A 22,085-nucleotide genomic window follows, 5' to 3' on the forward strand; every position below is an offset into this window, starting at 1 on the left:
GAAGATATTTCTGCATGTTCTTTGGGTGTTCTGGCAGAGTCTGGTGCCATTTTGAGTTGATGTATCTTAGTCTGTGGAAAGTTTGCTTCTGTGGGGTTGCGGGTAAGGGATTTGAACTCCAGAAGAGAGTATTCTGGAAAGATTTTTGAGGATCATCACGTAAGGGTTGCAGTTGTTTGATATGCCATTTGAGTTCAGGTATGGACTGATGAGAATCCATAATGTGGTCTATTTCTCTTATGGAATGTCCTTGCTTGGTGAAGGTAGTTTTAAGAGTATTAAGGTGTGTATCCTAGATTTTCTCCTCAGAACATATTCTGTGTTGTCTGAGTACCTGGCTGCAAATAAGATGTCTTGGTGTGTTTGGTGTAATACATGCATCTGTGGAGGAAAGAGTGGTGATCCACATGGTTCTTGTATATACAGGCAGTCCCCGACTTACGTGGATCCGATTTATGTCGGATCCGTACTTACGAACGGGGCTTTTCTCGCCCCGGAGCTCACGGGCGGCGGGTTGCCACCCGTGTCCTCTGGGGCAAGAAAAGCTTCTCCCGGTCTCCCTGGTCTGCTGGGGGGGTCCAGCAAAGCCGCTGGACCCCTGCAGAAGACCAGGGACACCAGAGCAAAGCCGCCGCCTGGTCTTCAGGGAGACGGGGAGCAAAGCCTTGGAGCATGCCCGCAGTGGGACAGCCCGGGCGTGCTTGGGCTGTCCCGCTGCGAGCGTGCTCCGCGGCTGTGCTCCTGTCCCCGTGGTCTGCTGGGGGGGGGGGGGTGCAGCTAGTGCCCCCCCCCCCCCAGCAGACCAGGCTTTTCTTCCCTACCCCTGGGGTAGAGCAGCTGGGGGCTGCCGGGTTGGTCCCGCAGCGCCACTCCGGACCAACCCGGCAGCACCCCAGCTGCTCTGCCCAGGCGTTCTGATTCAGCCACTGCTGGTCAGTTTCAGCAGCGGCTGAATCAGGACGCCTGGGGCAGAGCAGCTGGGGTGCTGCTGGGTTGCTTCAGTAGCGCTGAGGAGCCGTGCTACTGGAGCAACCCAGCAGCACCCCAGCTGCTCTGCCCCAGGCGTCCCCAAGTCAGCCGCTGCTGAAACTGACCAGCGGCTGACTACAGGAAGCCCGAGGCAGAGTTGCTCTGCCCCAGGCTTCCTGGAATCAGCTGCTGATCAGTTTCAGCAGCAGCTGACTTGGGGACGCCTGGGTTTCTTAAGTTGAATCTGTATGTAAGTCAGAACTGGCATCCAGATTCAGCCGCGGTTGAAACTGATCAGTTTCAGCAGCAGCTGACGCCAGTTCCGACTTACATACAGATTCAACTTAAGAACAAACCTACAGTCCCTATCTTGTACGTAACCCGGGGACTGCCTGTAGTTTGCTTGTAGGGTTCTATTGTTGAAAGTGATTGTGTTGTCCAGACATCTGATGCTTTTGTGGGAATTTTCTAGAGAAAGTTTAATGGATGATGGCGGTTGAAGTTGTAGTGGGAATCCTGTGAGGGAGTTTGGGTTGTATCATTGATGTATGTTAAGTATATTATTGAGTTTTGTGGCACATTTTTCTAAATGTGGTCCACGAAAAGGTTGATTTATTGGGGAGCCATCCTAGCACCCTGTGGTAGTTCCTACAGTTTAGACTAATTGTTCTTGAATGTAAAGTTGTTATGGGTGAGGACGAAGTGGAGGAGTTCAGTATTTCTGGTGATGCTTGAATGTTGTCCAATGTCTTTTAAATACGGGAGGCAGGCAATGATGCCATCATTGTGAGGAACATTGATGTGTAGGGAGATGATGACAAAGGAGGCAAACTATGGCATTCTGTGGGAGTAAGAGAGTTGTCCTGAAGGAAATTGGCCCTTCATACATTGAGTGGTTATAGGATGGCTTCTATGAGTCCTGATGTTCCTTTAGTAAGTGCTATAGCCAAATGTGATGTGTCTGCCGGAGTTCTTTATCTTAGAAAGCATGAAGAAAGTGGGTCCATGGGATGATGTGGCCTTGTAATATGCATGACGTGGTGATTTTTAGAGACTTAATTCTGCCAAGCATTAAAGTTTCAACTACAACCTCTCCCCAAGTTACAAACGAGTTACGGACCAAACACTTGGCCATAACTCGACCCGTTCGTAACTGGGATCCCATTGAGTTACACGCGACAGCATGTTCGTAAGTGCAGGTCACGTTCGTAACTCGGGGACTGCCTTTACGACCGCTCCTTGGGAGCTTTGGTCATAAGTGCGAACAGTCATAACTCGACCGTTTGCAACTCGGGGAGCAGCTGTATTCAGTAGTTATTGTTTTCTATTTTTTATATATATATTTTAAACAACTCTTTATTACAGCCCAATTCCAGAAAATATCTGTGGCATAGAAATGATTTTTTTTGTCGTAGTATAACTAGATTTGCTGATATGTTTCTTATAACTATTCATTATTTTGTACATGGAAAATTGCTTATAAATTGGTTAAAAACGATACAGCTTCTTCCAATTGAAATAAGTAGAACAAAATTGCCAAAAAAAAGAATGGAAATAAAATAAGTTGACTTAATTTTGTTTTTCATCTCAAAAGAATTATTCCAGGTTTTCATTAATGATAAGTTATCAACATAATAATTTTTATTGTTTTAGGCATCTAAAAGGGATGGTATTATTGATAGAAGACTGTACAGTTCAGTCCAGGATTCCACACTGGTGACAAGGACATGGGACTCCTCCTGCCATATTCCAGATGGTTCATTACAACTGACATCTTGGTTAATAACTGTGAAAAGGAACATTGGATTGTGTTGTTTCATTTTTGTGGGAAATCACAATTCCAAATCTGTAGGATACATCAGGTAATAAGGAACAAGTATTATCTGTACTCTAGATCTTTATATTTGTAATTAAAATCTTTCTCATGTAAAAATATTATCAGTGGTGTAAATTAGGCTCTGGCATTATAGTGACTCCAAATATTTGATTTGTGGAATGTTTATTTGTTCTTATACTTCATTAGGTACTGTTTTTCCACCATTATAATTCTTAGTGGTCTTTTTCTGGTATCTACAATTGTTAATATTGACTGTCACTGGCTGGGAAGTGGACAACCTGGAAGTTTCATTTAGTTCCTGAATCTTCATTGTGTTGGCTTACTGATCCACCAGACCAGTTGTCTGTACTTTTTCAAATCAACGTTCTCCCTTCGAGTTAGAGAAACTTCAATTTCTTAGATTAGAATTGAAACCCACTGTTGTAGTTGAACAAGCCCACATGTAAGATGTGGAGGAGTGAATGAGTCAGAGGTCTGCTAACGACTTACTAGAATAAACTTGTAGCTAATATTTTTTCTTTGTATGGTGCACCTGTAGCATCTGGATTAAGGTGATAGCGCTAATGATCTAAGATAAGAAAAATAAATAAATTAGAGAAGAAAATGACTTTTTGGTGGCAGAGTTTATTGTAAATGCTATTTGTGTGTCTGTAAATCTTTTTGAATTAGTATAAAATGTCAGCTCTATGGAGTAAATATAAATACTTTTTCTTTTTCCTCTTCAAGGTTCCTTATTTCCTGTAGAATTTTAAAATAACCTTCTCTGATGAGGATGTCTGATACTCTTACTCTAAAGGATGAAATTGATACAATGAATGGTTCAGAGACAGAATTTAAAGACACAACCACAGTCGAAAACCTTATCAAATCAAGGAGCCATGAGAAAATTCAAGTAGAAGACGATGAAAGTTGTACTGACAACAAAAATGATATGCTGGTAAGAAGTCTTTTTCTTCTATACAGATGAAAAATTAGAATGGAAAACACATCTTTCTCTTGCTCTGCCACTCTTCCTTGTGACTACTTATTATACATTTCCTAATTGAAGCAGGTCCAAGCAAACTTTGACAGTTTTTGTGAATCTGGAAGATTATATCTCATCTACCACCCACACTCTTACCCCCTCCTATTTCTAGCTCCTCCCCCCCTCCCCCCCCACACACACTCTTAATGGTTAGCTATTTTGAACAGGTTAGAGGTAAACTGCAAGTTTCCTACTGGAGAAACAACACTCTAGGCTTTTATCTGTAGTAATATTTCCTTTGTGTTCATTTGAACTTCTTGCAGGAAATTGAGCTTTCCATGCTGTAGAGCAGGGATGGGGGAGGCTTTTTTGGGGTAGGGTGCACTGACCCATAGAAAAATCAGTCAGGGACTGCACACAAGTGAGAAACAGGGGGGAAAAAGAACCCCATGTCACTAAAATGTGCTTCAACTGATCAAGAGAGAGGCCTTCCCCTTGCATACCAGAGCCTAGGGGAGCTCAGGCGAGTAGATTTTGTGTGCTCTAGCCCCATAGTGGGATAGCGGGGGGACTAGAGTGCCATATAGGCTCCCTGATGCTGGGGGGCCCTGAGCCTTGGGGGGCCAGATCCAGGCAAGCCAGAGGCCTCAGGTTCCCTATCCCTGCTGGAGAGGGACAGTGCAACAACTTCATTTTATTTTCATTTCTTCATTGTTGTTCTAAACATTACTTGGTTGAACATTTACTTTTTGTAGTGAAATTACCAGTTGCTGTTGATTTTGTTTTTCTTTTAATAAACATTTGACATTTGATTGACTTGTGTATTGATAAGGGCTATGACAAGGTATTTGACATTGTTTTATTTAGGCTCAGAAAACATGATTTTACCAACTTCATAATTTAACAAAACAAATAGAGTTGTTGGCCTGGTGTTAGGTATACTTATACATAGGTTACCATATGGAAGTGGGCAGGTTCGGCAAAAAGTTATGTGTATCCGTAGTCGCTGTACAGTCCAGCATCTGTAGCTGGCATCTCTCTCCTAGAAGCCTGTGTTGGCCAGTCACGAGAGGAGAGGCTAACCAGTAGTTGGTAGCTGCAGAGTGGTAGGGCCTGGTATCTGCAGAGAGATTGCTAGTAGTTAATTTTGAGTGTGATAAACTGTATTTTGAGATAAAACCACTGTCATGGGCTTAAGGCAGTATAGCAAATGCTTCTTCAATCTATCTTAACGCAATATCATTGGTACTGAAGGGCACCTTGGTACTGATATTTGAGCAGAGGTCTCTCAGAGGGCTAGTTCCCTGAGTTGAGTTTTGCCAATTTTCTCATGAAAAATATTGTGAAAGAAGCTCTGGTATCTCTTTCAACTGTGTAAATGACTCCCACTCAGGCCTTGTACAAGTCTATGGTGGTAATGTAATGACTCACTTAAATCAGAGCTTAATATCTGTTAACTTCATCAAAGCTGAATCCAGGGTTGTGACATGAGGGTAAAAAAACAAACTGGGCTCTCCCCTTCATCTCCAGTATAGAACATGTGGAATACTGTTAAGTTGGCCTAAGGCTAGCCAAACAAATTGCTAGCTGCTATCATTGCTATGCGTGTTTGCCTAATTAGATATCTAGTAGGGATCTGAGAGATATAAATATATCTTGTAAAAATAAAATTAAACACATAGGTAATAGAGTGAATGACAGATATTCTGTTCTTACTGCAGTATATTTTTTTCTCCTTAGAAGTAATGTCTGAAATTCAACTGATAGGTAAAATTTCTCAAAACAAGCTGCTCTGCATGTTCAGACAAATGAAAAGCCATACTTCCCTTGTTGTGCCAGTGACCTTCTCCTTATATTTCTGTAGTCCCTAAAAGCCTTGCCACAGGCTTAAGCAAGGTAATATACAGATGCATAACAAAGAATTTCAGCTCTGTACAACTTTACAGCATTGCTACTTAATGTTTAATATTAATATTAAAGGTAGTGCCCACAGGCGTCAATCACAATCGAGGTTTTGTTGTGCGAGGTGCTGTTCAGTTATAGTCAAAGAGATGTCACTATTCTGAACAACTTACGTTCTAAAATAAGAGGTGAGAGGCAGCATCTATACTTACTATAATTTCAAGTGCAGATAAAGATTAACTAGAGAAACTACTAAGTGAGAGAATCCACTAAGAGACACTTTGAATTTTGCAAAGTAGTTTTTAGTCAAATGTGGATTACCGATAGGTTCACGTTTTCAGAGCTCTTTTCTTGATAATATCTCTAAAAGAATTTTTCTCTTAAATTAGGTTCATTGCTAACATTCCAGCCTCCATTTGACAAAATTAAATCCCTTTGCTAAGAAAAGGTTATAGAGAGATTACACACACACACACCATACAAAGTTTGAAATGGGATTTCAGTTACAATATGGATTCACTTCACTTACAATGTATTAACCATTTAAAATGGGGTTTTATTTACAATATATAAAAAAGTTACAAAAGAAGTTGCAATAACAGATTCTTCAAAGGCCATTTTTAACAGATTACTAATTAATCCAAATCCCATTCATAAAAATTGGACTACAATTCATGAGGACACATTGTGTTACTTTGATTGATACAATTCATTTAAAGGACAGTTTTATTCTTCAACCCTACACATGCTGGCAAGATACGGCCTGCAGGCTGGATCCATCTCGCAAAGACTTTTAATCCAGCTAGTGGCCTCCCCTGTTGAGACCTTCCAGCAGGGAGCAGCTCCCTGCTACTCAAAGTGTCTGGCTTGTTACATGTGGCGCTCTGTGCTGTGTGGATGCGGGGAGGCTTCATGTGTTGCTCCTGCCCCCAGCACAATTGTATAGCGAGCCACATGGAACAGCCAGCTGCTTTGAGCAGCATGGAGCTGCTGGCAGGCAGGAAGACTGCCTGAAGATGTTGAGGGGGAAATCTCGCTCCCCTGGGGTACAGAGCCCCCAGAAGGGTTCGAGGCTGGAGGTCAAATCAAATCAGTGAGGCAGGAGAGAAACCTAGAAGAGAAAACTTTATGATGCATGCATGCAGGCTGTCACTTCCAAGAGTGAAGCAGCCCTGACAGACAGATTCAGGGAATCTTTATACAGTATGCTCAGACAGTTCAGTTGTGGATTGTTTTTCTTTAACATATCAAAGTCTCAGCAGAAGCACTCTGAGACTTCTGTTCACCCCAGGAGTGCTAGAAGTAAGTTTTACAGTACAAAGGCACATGAGAACTTGAGTGGAGGAGTCTACAAGGCAAACTGTGACAAAGATAAGGGTTTACATGACAAATTGTGACAGACTAGGAGTATCCATGAACTTGAGATAGGCATTGTAAGGGTCTTGATTAGAGTTAATTTGATTTCTCTCTGTTACAGGGAGAGAGGCCTGGAAAACTTTTAACCCTTACAGCAGTTTTCTTTTAGAAAGTTATGATTTCTGCACAGTCCCCCCTTTAGACACAATTGGAGTTATTTGATTTTCCCCACAATGTCCCACTGGGCTTCTGGCTAGGTGGCATTTATGTAAGCACCTCCTGGCCAGACCCTGCCTCTGGCACCCCCACCCCTTCCAACATCCCATCTCCTAGATCCGGTACCCCCTTCTATGCCCCTCCCCCAGGCCAGAATCTTCTCTTGCACCTATACCGCCTCCCAGACCCTATACCAAGTCACAACCCCCTTCTTCACCCAAACTCCCTCTCAGACCCCACACCTTCTCTTGCACCCTAGTCCCCTATTCCAAGCTCCTTTCTGCCCCTAACCTCTTTCCCAGATTGCACACTCCCTGCATAGAAAAGTACAGCCCTTAATTGCTTACCAAATCTTGGAGTGGCCTCTCATAAAAAATTATTGCCCACCCCTGGCCTAGAATGCACTCCTTATAGTGCAGCAGCAAGTGATTTTAGTGCATTCACATCTATTCTTAAAATCCTCTTCTCTGCCCATCCTACAAAATTAATCTGCCAAAAAATCACATTACACTTGTATTTATTTTTAAAAATAATTTATTCCGTGGCTTTCTTATAAAGGTATTGTTTGGTTCATCTGTTTCATTGAGGGGCAGAAGTCCTGTTCTCTGGAACAGAACAGAACAAATTGACTGCTCACGATGTATAACCATTTACATATGATAATAAGTGGCCTAGTGATGCTAAATTCTCAGGAATAAACTTTTGGAGAATATTCTTGAGAATTTTCTTGAGAATATTCTACAATACAAGGATTTTTGAGAATTTTCTCTCAAATACTTGTTAAATAGTTTTTAAAGAATTTTACTATTTATGATAATGTCTTTCTTTAATAAAACTTCAAGAATCATGAAAGTTTCCAATTGTTAAAATGAAAATTTGAGAAAGTTAAAGAAAAAAGACAGAGGTTTAAATTACTAGAATTTTTATTACAAATCTCTTGTTGCAGGATACAAATATTTTTAACTTTCTGGATTGAGTACAAGTCTAATCAGAATCTGCACTTTCGAATCTGACCCATATATTTCTATCTCTTCTTCTTCCTCATACATATCTTCTTCTTTGACTACTACTTCTTTCTCTTCAGCATCATCAATTTCTTCTTCCTCATTTCTCTGGTTCTGTTTCCTTTTTTCTCTTGGGGATTTCAATGAAGCATCATTTGGGTCATTAAGAAGCTTTATATTATGGGCTATGAGTGTCAGCTTGCCTGTCCTTTCTTGTGTTAACTTGTTTCTTTTTGCATTATGAATGATACTGTAAGTACTGAAACTTCTTTCAGTTGCTGCCGTTGTTGGTGGCATGTTCAATATGTTGATAGCTTCTTTCCCTAATTTTGATCCATAGCAAGTACCTTTTCACCATGTTACATCTACTGAGTCAGCTGATTTTGTTACATATGATTTTCCAAAAAAAAAACTTCTTTAGCACGATGCTCTGCAAGCTCTGCAATGACTTTTGCTGAGTGATGAATGCCATACATTCTTGTGACTAATTTATTGATGAATTCATTTCTTTGTATTTGTTCATTTCTAATAAGGCACTCACCATTGAATTTTGGATCTAGAATATTTGCAGCATAGTGAATGTCTTTTAGAGCCATATCTTTTCTTTTTTCAAAACTTTTTTATCACATCCTGTTTTTCTTGTTTGGTAAGTGGACTTTCGGGAAGTAGCCTATCAAAATGATCGCTTAATTCCCTGAAACATTCAGGAACTTTGCTTGTTTTTGGCTGGTCAGAGTCAAGCAGCGTAATCCATTTCACAACAGGACTTATCAGTGCATGAAATTTTTGGACCCGTACCGAAAATACATCTTCATCCAGGATTGAATTCCTGGTACGTTTGCTCAGTTTAGTTTGTAAATCTTCATGGACAGCAAGGCATTTTAAGACTTTTTTTTATTTCAATAAGCTTTTCAAACAATATAAAATGGAACCCCACCTAGTTTTAACTGGCAATTTAAGTGCACAAGTTTGATTTTTCTTTTTTTTTTTTTAAATGCAGTAAAATGAGCTCGTAAAACTTGCCATTTGTTAATTTCCTTCACAATAGTTTTACAGGTAGCTTCAGTTTCTAGAACAGATTTTAAGTTACTGATGTCACCAATTAACAAATTTAGTGTATGAGCAGCACAAGTGTACATTGCAATGTGGTTGTATTTTTCATTAAACATTGATAAGGATTTCACCATTGCTGCAGCATTATCCGTGACAATGGCACCAAATTGTTCAGTGCCTATTTCTGTCATGATTTCTTCCATACGGAATGCCATATACTCAGCAGTATGGCATTCAACATTGGTTGCCACTGTCTTGTAAAACACTGGCTGGGGTGTTGATATAATAAAATTTATAACAGATTCGTTTCTTCAGTTGCTCCAAGCATCACACTGTAGTGCAAGAGAAGAGGCTTCAGCAATTTTTGTTTTATAAGAGCATCAACACGTTGATATTCAGCTTCCAAAAGTTTGTTAGAAGGTGTGTACCTGGATGGCATCTTGTAAAATGGTCTTAATTTTTGCATGAAAGTAATCCAATCTTCATTTTCAACCCGTGAAAGAGGCGATCCCGATGAGAATACAGCTCATGCAAAAAATTCATCCAAAACTTTGATTCCATGAATAAAACTGAAAACAAAGTAGTGACTTATAGAGTGAGACCCCTTGGCTGAACTAGATATGGAAGGTGGTGATGTAAATTCACTATCACTATCACAGTGTTCTATAGATGTTGATGAAGTTGATGGTTGAGGTGATCTGCTTCTGGACTCTGAGAATTTTGTTTCCTTTTCCTTGATGTAAGCAGGAGTCTTCAAACAATTGGAAATATGCTTTCTCATGCTTGTCGCATTTCTGATGTAAGTACCACAAGGCTGAATACATTCATATAACACTTTGTCTTTAACTGTTTTATGAAGGAAATAATTCCCCACATCACTTTTAGGCTTAGTTCTTCTTTTCATACTGATGAAAACACAATTACACCTTTCACAAAAAAAATAATAAATGTGTTATTGCCTCTTTTTACATACTTTTTGTGATGCTTCCAGAAAGTTCCATAACAGTCAGAATTCCGGGCTCATGAATGTTCTAGAAAATGCCATAACATTCTGGAACATTCTATAAAGTTCTCAAACTATCTTGAATGATCACGGAAGCTCTTTAACATTCAGGGTGTTCTAAAAGTTGAATTCATTTCCTCTTGAAATAGTATATTGTAAAATTAGAAAATACTCAAAAATTCTCGGGAAATAATTTTTTGGAGAATATTCTCAGAATATTCTCATTGTCGGAGAATATTCTCCAGAGAATATTCCCACCTCACATCACTAAAGTGGCCCACCCCAGATTGTAAGAATTTAGCATAATGAAGCCTGAAGTTTGTAATTTGGGAAAGGCAATCACCTTTTCAAATAGTCAAATTTTTCTCTGGTGACCCTAAAGTTGTGTTTTAACAGACTTTGAAATATGAGGCACTTGTCTAGAAAAAAATCCATTTTGATATTGTGCTTGGCTGTGCTAATTTCTTATTGGTCAGTGTGTGAGCTAATAGAGACTCAGACCCATACAATGAAATTATTTTAGGCACAGTAATTTTAGAAACTGAATGTTTTGTCAAATGATGCTCTTAGGTTATTTTATGAGTAGCATGAAAACTAGTAGTAATTATTTTAAATATTTACTAAAACTGTAGCAGTGCCTGAGCATTCTGCTTTCCAGAAATAAGAGTCTGTTCTAAAGAGCACATAAGTGTTCACAAGATTTTTACTTGAATCACCTAGTAGTCTACTGTCTGTTAGAATATAAGGTGTTTTAGGCATGTTTTGAAAACTAATTACATTAAAACAGGATTTTTCATGTAATAAAAATATATCTGAAGATTTGTATGTTGTACATAGATTACAATCATAAATTTACTGTCATCCACACATTAAAAATAATTAATTTGTGCTTGTGATGTCACCTTGTGAATAATCAATTACAGAAATACCCCTAAGACTCAGTCTGACACTAGCAGAGGAAAAAATTGTGATGGAAGGCTCTAGCTGTCTATTTGAGCCTGGGAAAGTGTAGTCTCATTGGGAAATGGGTGAGAGAGATAGTGGAAAGGAAGCTGCGCAAGTGGTAGAGGGAGAGTTTGTGCAGAGTAAGGAGCCAGGATGCTTATGCGTGCCTTAAATAAGATATACGTATATAATGCAAAATTTATCTTGTTTTATTCCATTTTGGTATACATTATATAGATTTCTCAATTTCTTGATAGAATTAGATGAAATTTTAGAATGTTCTTAAACATATTTTTTTCTGTACTTATACATCATCCCTAGTCTCAAAAAAGTTCCACAGCTTTCATCCCTGTGTGTTTTAATTAAATACCCCTTGAGCTAAATCTGCCTTTGCAATTATATGACAAAACATTTGTTAAGAGGTGCTTATAAAAAAGCACAAGACCAAAGTTTTGCTGCAACAAGTGCCAGTGTGAATAGCACATTGTTAGTAGCAATGTTGTCCTGCCAAAAATATGAATGTGACTTGGTGAGGGGTAGAAATATTTTGTCTGGAAAAACAGGCAGCAAACAGCAGCTATGCTGCTCGACTTCTAATGACCCAGCTGTATGGTGAAAAGACAAATCTTTAATCTCTCCTGCCCTCGTTTTTCTACCTCCGACTTTTGATAAGGTTAGCGTGTGTGTGTCATACAGAGAGAAGGAGAGAGGAAAGAAACACATACCTTTTTTCCGTAGGTGATCTCAGGTCTCCATCTTCTATGCTGCTAAATGCAGTGTATTCTCAACTAAAAAACAAGCAAAAACAAACAAACAAAACCCTATTCTGAAATCAGACATTTTCACTATCTGTGATTGAATAAATGAGAGAGAACTGTGTGTTCTTACCGTCTGGCCAGTGTTCCTCAGTTTTATGTTACTTGTGTGTCCAATTTTTGCTTTTCTTCCCCATTCTTTTCATAATGACATTTGTGTACCAAAGTACTGAGTGCTTTAGAAATATCTGTGAATAAAATGCATAAAAATGTGATTGTAATGTGCACTGCATGTCACGTGTGGTGTTGATTATGTCTTAACCTGTGTCTACACTATGAGTGCCTTACTTGTTTAGGAATACTAATATACTCTGCTGGTAAAATGTTTCCCCTGGTATTAGTAAAACCCTTTCCCATGAGTGAAAATCTTGGGGAAAAAGCATAGCTTTGCCAGGGTAGCTGTCTCTATAGTTTGGACATCTGCTGGTACAGCTAGGTCAACCAGAGAGCACACTTCTGCAGGCACTGCTGTGCCAGTCAAAGGTAAAGGATGTTAAATTGTGGTTATCTGGGTAATTGTGTAGTTAATATAGTTTGTATTGACTATATGATTAGTCAAAAAGGACCACTCTGAAGAGCTGCAGCAGGGTAGCTCCCAGAGCCAGCTCGAGCCAGGACTGAGCCAGGACTGAGCTGGCTCCGGGAGCCCTCCGAGCTGTGGCTCTGAATTTTAAATGTAATAAGAGCTCCCAGGCTCTTAATGCATTCAAAATGCAGACGCGCAGTGTCCTGGAGTTGCAAAAGCTGGGACTGTTCGGTCCTGGCTCACACCAAGTTCAGCAGCCCCTATTTGCAGAAGCCAGGGCTGGCCATGGCCAGGGACTGCTGCCAGAGAAGAGCCTGTGCGCATCCAACCCAGGCTGCCGCAAACTGGGGCTGCTTGGCTGCAGCAACCCCTATCCGCGGAGGTGCCCAGCTGGGACTCCCATAAACGGTGTGCTGCCAGAGCAGCGTCTGCCTATGGCAACTGTTGTCCTCCCCTGGCGAACGCCCTATCCCCTAGACCATGGGGGAACCTGCCCCACCACCTTACTGTCAGGGCGCCCCTTATCCCTCCTGCCCCGGGGCCACTTCACAGCAGCTTTCCCTATCCTACCTAATGCTGCCTCTAATAGAGGCAGCAGTAGGAAGCAGGCGGCACTATGGAGATGGGGCTGAGGGGAACCGGCTTTTAAGCCAGCTCCCCCTAACACTGTTTCCTGTCCCCGCACAGAGGCAGCAAGAGGGGTGAGGAAGTGAGTAGTCAAGTACTCCGCTTGACTACGTGACAAGCTTATGCTTATCAAATAGTTGACTACTCTCTAATATCCCTAGTCAGAAGTACGAAGAAGTCTGGGATGTGGACCTGTCTTTAGTCATAGTGTCTTGTGATTTTGTTCTAGAGACTTTTACATACATTTATATGTAGTCAAATAAGAGAATCCCATCTATTGTTATCTAAACTGATCTCTTTACCTTTTCTGATATTTGTTCTGTTTGTCAACATGGTTTCTAAGCAGCTATATTGCGTATCCATAATGTTATGTAAGAATTCCACTTTTATTGCCTCCCCAACACAGTTGTATGTTGGGTTAAATCTCACATAGGTAAAGAGAAACAGACTGCATTGCTTTCAAGGTGTCTCCACCTGAAACTTAACGAAATTGTTACCTTCCATGCACAGTTGTATTTCATAGTGATTTGTGACTTGCTTCACTTTTTAAGATGATGATTGACACAGGGACTTGAACTGGATGAGTAAGGAAGTGTTTTCCAATGCTGGCTATTAAATTTAGTTGTAATTGGTTACTGTAACTCAGATTAATGAAATATGGAATGCATTTATTGTACTTAGTTTTGTGGGTAATGTTAATGTTGAATTAAGTCATTCTTTTGATATTATCAGTGTGTTTGAAAATCCATGTTGCTGAACTCCTAATTGTATGGGTATAGTTTTGTGTACTCAGCATTGATTGGTTTTATATTTTCATGTGTGTAAATATTTGGTGGAGGCCTTTAAAACTCTAAATACACACATGGTAAATAGGCAAATTTATCTAAAGCTTATTGGGAGAAATAGGCAAACACTTTTGGCTTTGTGTGAATTGTTCAATTACTTCACTCTAGTATAGGTTTGGCAAGATGGTCAATTGTCCTGTTATTTGTCTGTGGTCAAATGTCAGGCATTCCAGCAAGTATGCTCTGATGCAGGCTATCACAGTGCTACATGTTAGCAAACCTAATTAATTGTCTTGATAAACACAGGCCTGGTCTACACTGGGCATTTCAGTCAAACTTAGATACATTAGGTCAGTTTTCTAAACAATGAGTTCACACCACCAAGCCTGTTTTATCAACTTTAAGGGCCATTAAAGTCAATTTTGGTAGTCCTGCTTTTCATGAGGAGTAAACTTGACCTTGCATAGTCAAGGCAGCACTGGTAAAGTTGATATTGTTGGCCTCTGGGAGGTGGCACACAGTGCCCCGCTGTGACTGCTTTGCCCAGGACTTTCAATACTGCTACTCTCCAGGGTCATAAGAAAAACCCTGGGAAAATGTGCATTTCATTTCTGGTGAGGCAAGCAGACCAAAGAGCTGTCAGCATACCTCAGCAGAACATCTGACCATAAACGCCGAGGGTCACAAACGAGCACCATCATGGAGCATGCAGGAGATTCTGGACTTCATTGCTGTGTGGGGAGACCAATCTGTTCAGGCAGAACTACAGGGCAGCAAAAGAAATGCTGTTACCTGTGTCAATATCACAAAGAGCATGGGGAAGGAGGAGAGAGGATGCACCAGGGACACTCACAGTGCCTTGTGAAAATAAAGGAGCTGAGGCAGGCGTACCAGAAGACAGAGGCAGCAAACGGACAGTCTGGGTCATTACTGCAAACATGCCACTTCTATGAGCAACTGCATGGGATCCTGCAAAAGAAACCAACCAGTTTCCCAAGTCAGTCCATGGGTTCCTCCCAAGATACTCCTCAGGAAGTCTCAAGCACATGGGAGATCGGTGAAGGTAGGGCTGGGGGAGGCAAGCCCACAACCCCACATGTAACTCAGCCTCTTCTACCGAGGTCCCACTCCCCCAAGGGAGCTAAGCCACCTCCTTGCCCCTCCCCCCCCCATGGGAAGGTGGGGCAATGTGCTACCGTCACTTCCCCCAGCACAGGGAGGGGGGGGGGAAGGAACCCCATTCTTCTTGGCCTCAGATCACAGGGAGGGTGGGCTCTCCAAGGCAGCAACACTCTACCCTAGTATTCCTCCAGTAGGTGTTCTGGGGGCAGAGTGTAGCCGGGGCCAGGCTGGCGGTTTGGGAACGCAAGACCTTCACCTGCCTAGCATGCCAGCCACCCATGATTGGGCAGCAGCGTGGAGGACAGTGTGGAGGAGCAGAATGGTCAGCAGGCAAGCGGGGCATCCGATCTCTGTCTCCAAGGTTATAAAAAGGTCCTGACTATCTCCTCCTCCCAGGACATCTTGTTGCTGAGCCCTGGTGAATTCACATTTTAAATCATGCTAAAAGTGGGTTAAGGCAATTGAGTGTGATTTGTGGTGGCCACTGTGCCTACATAGCAGGGACTCCCCAGAACAGCTTGTTTAAAATGTCTGGAGATGGAGTGGGAATCCTCCCTGCATATCTCTATAAAGCTCTCATAGAGGAATTCTTTAATAACAAGATTTCTGGGGAGGCCTGGTTTATGCTGTCCTCCATGGTAGGAAACCTTTCCGCACCAAGCCAGCAGTAAGTGGTCTGGCATCATTGCAGCATAAGCTTTTTGGCCATATTCAGTCAGCATCTGCTCCCAATCACTCTGTGTGATTCGGAGAAGATTAATATCTCGCATGGCAACTTGGATGAAGCAGGGGAAGCTGTTAGTGGATGTCTCTTCAGTAAACCTTTGTTTGTTCATTCCCCAATGAGGCATGGAATCCTCTGCAGTGCTGCCACACCCATCCCTTTCTCCCACGCAGAGTCTCCTTGGTATCTGCATGAATCCCTGCCCTTTCTGTATGCCTAGACTCTGTTCCCCCGCCACCTGCACACTGCTGCAGGAAGGGAAAGTTGCACTATCCCAACAAACAGTGGGGGTGGGGAGTTGTGCCAAAACTCGGTCACTGCATAAACCCCTGCCCTGCCTTTCCACCATGCCCAAACCCCCTTCTTCCCACAAGCTTGTGCGCCCCAGCCTATCCCTTACTATATCTGCCACCAGACAGAGTCCAACTGCTCTCCTGACATCTCTGTGGTGTACCTGCTGCATAATGGATGCTTAAAAGCATAAGTATGGCCTGGTACAGAACACATCTCTATTATCTTTGAACAGACTTTCCTTTATGCTAAGAGATTAGGTTTTAGACTCAACAATATATCTCCTGTAAAGCCTGCCCTTCACTTTTTGTTACAGCAAGCGAGCATTTTGCACACTCCCCTAGCTCCTCCAGCTGTTAGGATAGAACAAATCCAAAGGTGAAAATACACTAGGGATGACCTGTTCAAAGAACAAATGCAATTTGCCCACTTGGATGGGAGTGATTAAATGAGTGGAGGAAAACGCTGCTGCAGGAGATACAGGTGTGGAGAACTTCCATGAGAGCAGCACAGGCACCCCCTCCAGCACTCGTAAACCTGCATTTCCACCACACCAAGTTCTATAACCTTCTTTCCCAGGGGCTCTAGAATGTGGGGAGGAAGAGTCAAGAGGAGCCGTACACTCAACTCCCAGGCATGTGTCTGGGAGCAAAAGGCTGTTCGCCTCACACCTATGATGCCTGCATTGGGGATTATAATTTGCTACTGCCCTGAACTCTGTTTCTTCCCGCATCACTATGTTGAAGGGGTAGGTGTTTACAGGCAAGCACTTTTAATGCAGTGGGCACCTAGTTAAGAACAACATGCATAACTGGCCATTCACAAAGCTGTTTTTCAAAGCCTCTTTGATTTCCAGTGACCTTCGCTCTGCTCTCTTTATTCCCTGGTGTCTGGCTGCTCGTAATACTGGCTAGGTGCTTTGCCTTAGCCCCCAACCCTGGCATAAAACTTTACTCCTTACTTTCACAGATATTATTGAGCTCACAGCAGGCTGTCACAACCATGGGAATATTTCTTTTGCTGAGATCTGAACCTAGTCAATACACTGCAAAATCTTCCCTTTAAACTTCAAAAAGCACATTCTGCTGCTATTCTGCATTTGCTCATCCTGTAGTTGAACTGCTCCTTACTGCAGTCCTGGTTGCCTGTGTACAGCTTCATGAGTCACGGGAGCAAAGAGAAGGCTGGGTCTCCAAGGATCTGTATTGGCATTTCAATGCCTCTGATGTTAATTTTCCAGTCTGAGAAATAAGTTCCAGCTTGCAGCTTTCTAAAGAGGCAGGAGATACAAGCGTAAAGATGTGCATCAACTTTCCCAATCATCCCATGTTGATGTTGGTGATGCAGCCCTTGTGATCAACCAGTGCCTTCATCACCTTCGAGAAGTACCCCTTATGATTTGTGTACTCTTTGGCAAAGTGGTCAGGTGTAAAGATATGGATGTGCATTGCATCTATTGCCCACTATAGTTGAGGAACACCACCGTTGCGAAGCCATATGCTATGTCCTGCATGTTTCTCAGAGCCATCAATTTACCAGGTGGTTTACAAAATACACTAAACAAATTAAGACACTGTTCTTGGCCCAAATATGGTACATTTGGGGATGTCAAGCATAGTTAATTCATGCAATTAACACAAAACAAATTAACTAGACTTTTAAAAAGTCACAATTAGTAGCAGTCTTAATTGCTCTATTTAAGTTGATATTCCATTATTTATTGTCAAGGCTGTTCCCCATTCTGGCACTCCAAGTGCAGAAGGTGTGGGCCTGCAAGAGATCTTATATACTTTGCCTCTATCAACTCTACTTAGAAAGCTCCCCAAAGTCACAGATTCCCTGGCCTTGAGAAGTAGCTGCCACCACCAAGTGAATCAAAAACCCCTTTCTTGAACCCAGGAAGAAAGCACTTGGACTTCTTCCAGAGGAGTACCTCCAAGCTATTTTACCACAAGAGAGAAAACAAGTTGCGGTCTCTGATAGCTGACCTCTCAATCTTAGGCATGCATACACAGATCTCCTGTTACCTTCCAGGACAAGAGAATCAAATCATCGCCTTCAAAAAGGTGATTTTATTAAGAAAACAAAAGGATACTTGATAAAACATCTTGATAAAGCATACTTGGTTGCTAGTTGTTACAGAGCAACTGAGAGAGAACAGATTAAAACAGAGAGAAAATAGTATCTCTGGGCTACAGTTTAGATACAATGTTGGGTGGTGGGGCATTGGCCTTAGCACTGAGAAGTTTAACCAAACAATAAAACAAAGAAAATAACCTAATCATGACTAAATAGACATTTCCTGTCTAGTTACAATTTATGCTTGAAAGTCTAGTCCATTTCCATACTTAGTATTCCTTGTAGGCATAGTAGTTCTGCCTGGTTCAATTTATCTTGTTTCCCCAGCTCTTAGTTTAAAACTCCCACAAAGAAAACAGCAGGCAGGCATATTTTCAGTTCAAATTTCAGCACCTTCTCCCCTGGGCTCTCCTGGCTCCCTGCCAACACCCCCTAACTACCTGAGTTTAACCCTTTAGTCACCAAATGCTGGCCAGCTCTCCTCCTATCCATTACAATTATAAATATAGATTTTTCTACATTTTCGAATATATTGATTTCAATTACAAAACAAAATACAAAGTGCACAACACATAACTTTTTGATTGCAAATGTTTGCATTGTAGTAAAGACAAAGGAAATACTATTTTTCAAAGAATCTCATGTAAGTCCACTAACTCCTCCTTCAGCCAATTGCTAAGATAAACAAGCTTATTTACATTTTTGGAGAAAATGCTGCCCACTTCTTAGTTACAAATGTCACCTCAAAATGAAAACAGGTGTTTGCATGACACTGTTGAAGCCAGTTTGCAAGTTATTTACATATTAATTTGAGCCTCCCCAAACAGCTTGGCATGGCCTTGCCCATGCTCTGCCTCCAGGAGTGCCAATGAATTTCTGCTCTTCCATGGTCCTGGCTAGGGTAGGAAGGCCTGTTGCTGGATTCTGAGAGGCTAGGGCTGGTGCCTGCCTGGTGCTCCAGTTGGGAATGTTGGGGTGGCATTGCTCACCTTGTGCTCCAGGGCTGGGGACAGGGGCAGAGCAATAGCAGTGCCTGCCTTGCGCTTCAGGACTGGGGACAGGACAGGACTTGGGCTCCATCAGGGGATGGGATAGGAAGGGAGGTAGCTTCTTCTAACCGCCAGTTCACCTGTTACCCTAGGTGGGTAAGCTCTACTGACATATGCCCCATCATGCATCAGCTTCTAGACTCTAAAGTTTGAAATTGTTAGTTCTACCTGGTACATGATTCATTCTCTAATGAATCAGAAGAGATTCTCCATAATACAGGAATTGAGTACAGGGTGTCCCCGCTATCCATCTAAGATACAATTTTTAAAAATGGACATATAGCAAAAGGTTGTAAAGCGGGGAATTTTTTTCCTGCAGCTGACTTCCATTTGTATGAATTGGTCCTCTCTGTGCGTGTGCGTGTGCACAACAGAAGAGCGAGAGGACTTAAAACGGAATAGTTCCTGCAAACTTCAACAATGCTTGTGCAGAACCAACATATACTAGGGAGATTTACAGGGGGTCCCCGCTATATACAGTTGAGTATTTTTCCATGTTCATCATGACTCTTTCAAAAGCTGTACTAAGGTACTAGCCCTTCAGAAGATTTAATACAAAGGCTTGATTTTGGGAGAATGGGGAGACTGCAAGACTTGAAATACTATAAGCCTTTCACGCTTCCTCATTTCTTATGATGTAATTTACTTCAGAGGTGAAAGCTTTTTAAAGATCAGGATGGGAATGTATTGGTTTCTTTTAACACAAAGTTATCTGCAAAATTATTTTTTTTTAAATTGAACAGCAGACGTTAATGTTGCTGAATGCCTGAGTACATATGATTAGATTAGAGCCATTATAGCAGCAAATCTATTAACTTAAATCATCCTCTTGACCCTCATACCTGTCTTTTAGATCTTTGAAATGAGGTTTCCTTCATTTGTATACTCATTCTAATGAGATGCCCCACCTAGGTATTCTTTTGATGGCATAACAACAGGGTGGAGATAAAATAAATCTGAATATTCTTCAGTATCAGTGGTTCTGTATTATTATCCTTTTTAAAAAATGTAGTTACTCCTAATACTCCTTGTATACTAATTTATCTTCCACATAAGCGGTTTGGGAGGTAGCCTACACACAGTTTTTATTCCAATTTAACTATGCCCGTTTAGTGACAGTAATAAGCTACACCAAGATAAATATCTTGATACCTGTCTGTCTACATCCATGCTGGGAATTGCAGCAATTTAGCTACATCCATTTCTAAGTCAGTATAGATAAATAGATTTCAAAATTACTAGTAGACAAGCCCAAAGAGTGGTTGCTAAAGGAATTGCCCCATGAGAACTACAAACATAGGACTTGCCAGGGAGTATTAACTGGTCTTGACTTTAGATTAAAACCATTGTATAAAACTGGTAACACAGTCTTTTCTGCATGTCTATGTTTTGCAAGATGCTGAATGAAGATGTGGAGCCTGAGATTTTTTCCATGGAAAATAGGATAACTCTCAACCCTTAGGCTAAAAACATATGCCTTTACTTACGTGATGATCAAATCTACGAAATAACTTTTCTTTCTCCTCTGCATATTTTTGCATTAATAAATGTCTTCTAGAGTCTAAGTATAAAGCTTAATATGAACTTTTTTTGTCGTGCCCACCATTTAGCGGCCAGTGCAGTCTTTTGGACAAACAGGAAAAAGGTCAAAGGTACAGTAGACTTGTGTGCTGGCATGCTGCAGAAGTCCTTCATGCTTGATGAAACCTTGTTGTTTTGTGAAAAATGCCTTGAGTTTAGTTATAGCCTTTATTTTTGGCAATAGTTTTTGTTTTGCTTTTGGATTTTTGTCTTGCCTAGTTGTCTGCTTTTTGTGGTTTGCCTTTATATTTTTGGTGGCTTATTGCGAGAAAGAGGAAATGCCTTTCCAATGCTTATATATATTTTTATTAATTGGAATTATTCTGCTGTGGTGATGTATGATGGTCAAAGCTGTGACTGTTTGACTATTTGTTTTTTCCCTTTCAAAAATGAGGGGATTACAGCGTGAGGTGTCTGATGTACAATTGTTGTTGTTGTTTTTTAACTATGTAGTTGTTAATTAAAAATACTTTTCTTTAGTCCAATACAAAGTTAAAGCTAGTTCGGAGCCTTGCTGTGTGTGAAGAATCTCCACCGCCTCCCACAGCTGAAATATCACAGGACATCCAGGTAAAAATAATGTGACTGAAACTTCTGAAACCTGGTTGAAGTAATTTGCACTTCAAAGAATATTTGAAAGAAAGGCATAATAGTCCTATGTGATGATGCAGCAATGTTGGTCCCAGAATATTAGAGATGTTAGGCAGATGAGGTAATATCTTTTATTGGACAGGCTTTTGTTTGAGCTTAAAACCTTGTCTTACTCACTGACAGCAACTCTTTCAATAAAAGGTATTACCTCACTCATCTTATCAGACTTACTAGTCTTCAGTTAGATCTATTTTTAACATGTAAACAGTGGTGGGGGGAGGGAAGGATTTATATTTATTTTAAAACTAGCAGACTTAACCAGCATTGCCCAGGTCTTTAGGACAGGGAGCTGGCTTATGTGGGGAGTGCAGGACTAAGAGCAGGGCTTTGGGAATGTGTGTGGGGGGAAGGGAGGTGGGGGGGGTGCAGGAGGCTGCTTAAGAGCGCAAGAGTGAGGAGAGGCTTAGGGTGGGGGGGCAGTCTCATCCGGCAGGGGCCTTCCCCTCTCACTCAGGATGTTAAATTGTGGTTATCTGGCTAATCATGTAGTTGATAAAATTTGTATTGACTACATGATTAGTGAATAAGGATCGTTCTGCAGAGCTTAGTGGGAGTAGCTCCTGGATCCAACTTGAGCCAGGACTGA

At 41.3% G+C, this 22,085-nt stretch overlaps 1 protein-coding gene across 11 annotated transcripts in view; it reads left to right on the forward strand.

Annotated features, from left to right (window-relative positions):
- Positions 1–2,692: 2,692 nt before the first annotated feature.
- Positions 2,693–22,085, forward strand: part of R3HDM1 (R3H domain containing 1) — a 128,450-nt gene continuing 109,057 nt past the window's right edge. For 7 of the 11 annotated variants that reach the window (XM_006117053.5, XM_075933297.2, XM_075933292.2 and 4 more), the window contains exons 1-4: positions 2,693–2,831; positions 3,533–3,743; positions 20,878–20,919; positions 21,329–21,418. In XM_006117053.5, coding sequence (XP_006117115.3) covers positions 3,573–3,743; positions 20,878–20,919; positions 21,329–21,418 — 303 coding nt within the window. In that variant the 5' untranslated portion in view covers positions 2,693–2,831; positions 3,533–3,572. The remainder of the gene's footprint in view (positions 2,832–3,532; positions 3,744–20,877; positions 20,920–21,328; positions 21,419–22,085) is intronic. The other 4 variants (XM_075933298.2, XM_089779712.1, XM_014570452.4 and 1 more) reach the window with 2 other exon arrangements.

This window comes from Pelodiscus sinensis, chromosome 7 (genome assembly GCF_052426305.1).
Source record: "Pelodiscus sinensis isolate ZL-2025 chromosome 7, ASM5242630v1, whole genome shotgun sequence".
Lineage (NCBI taxonomy): Eukaryota > Metazoa > Chordata > Testudines > Trionychidae > Pelodiscus > Pelodiscus sinensis.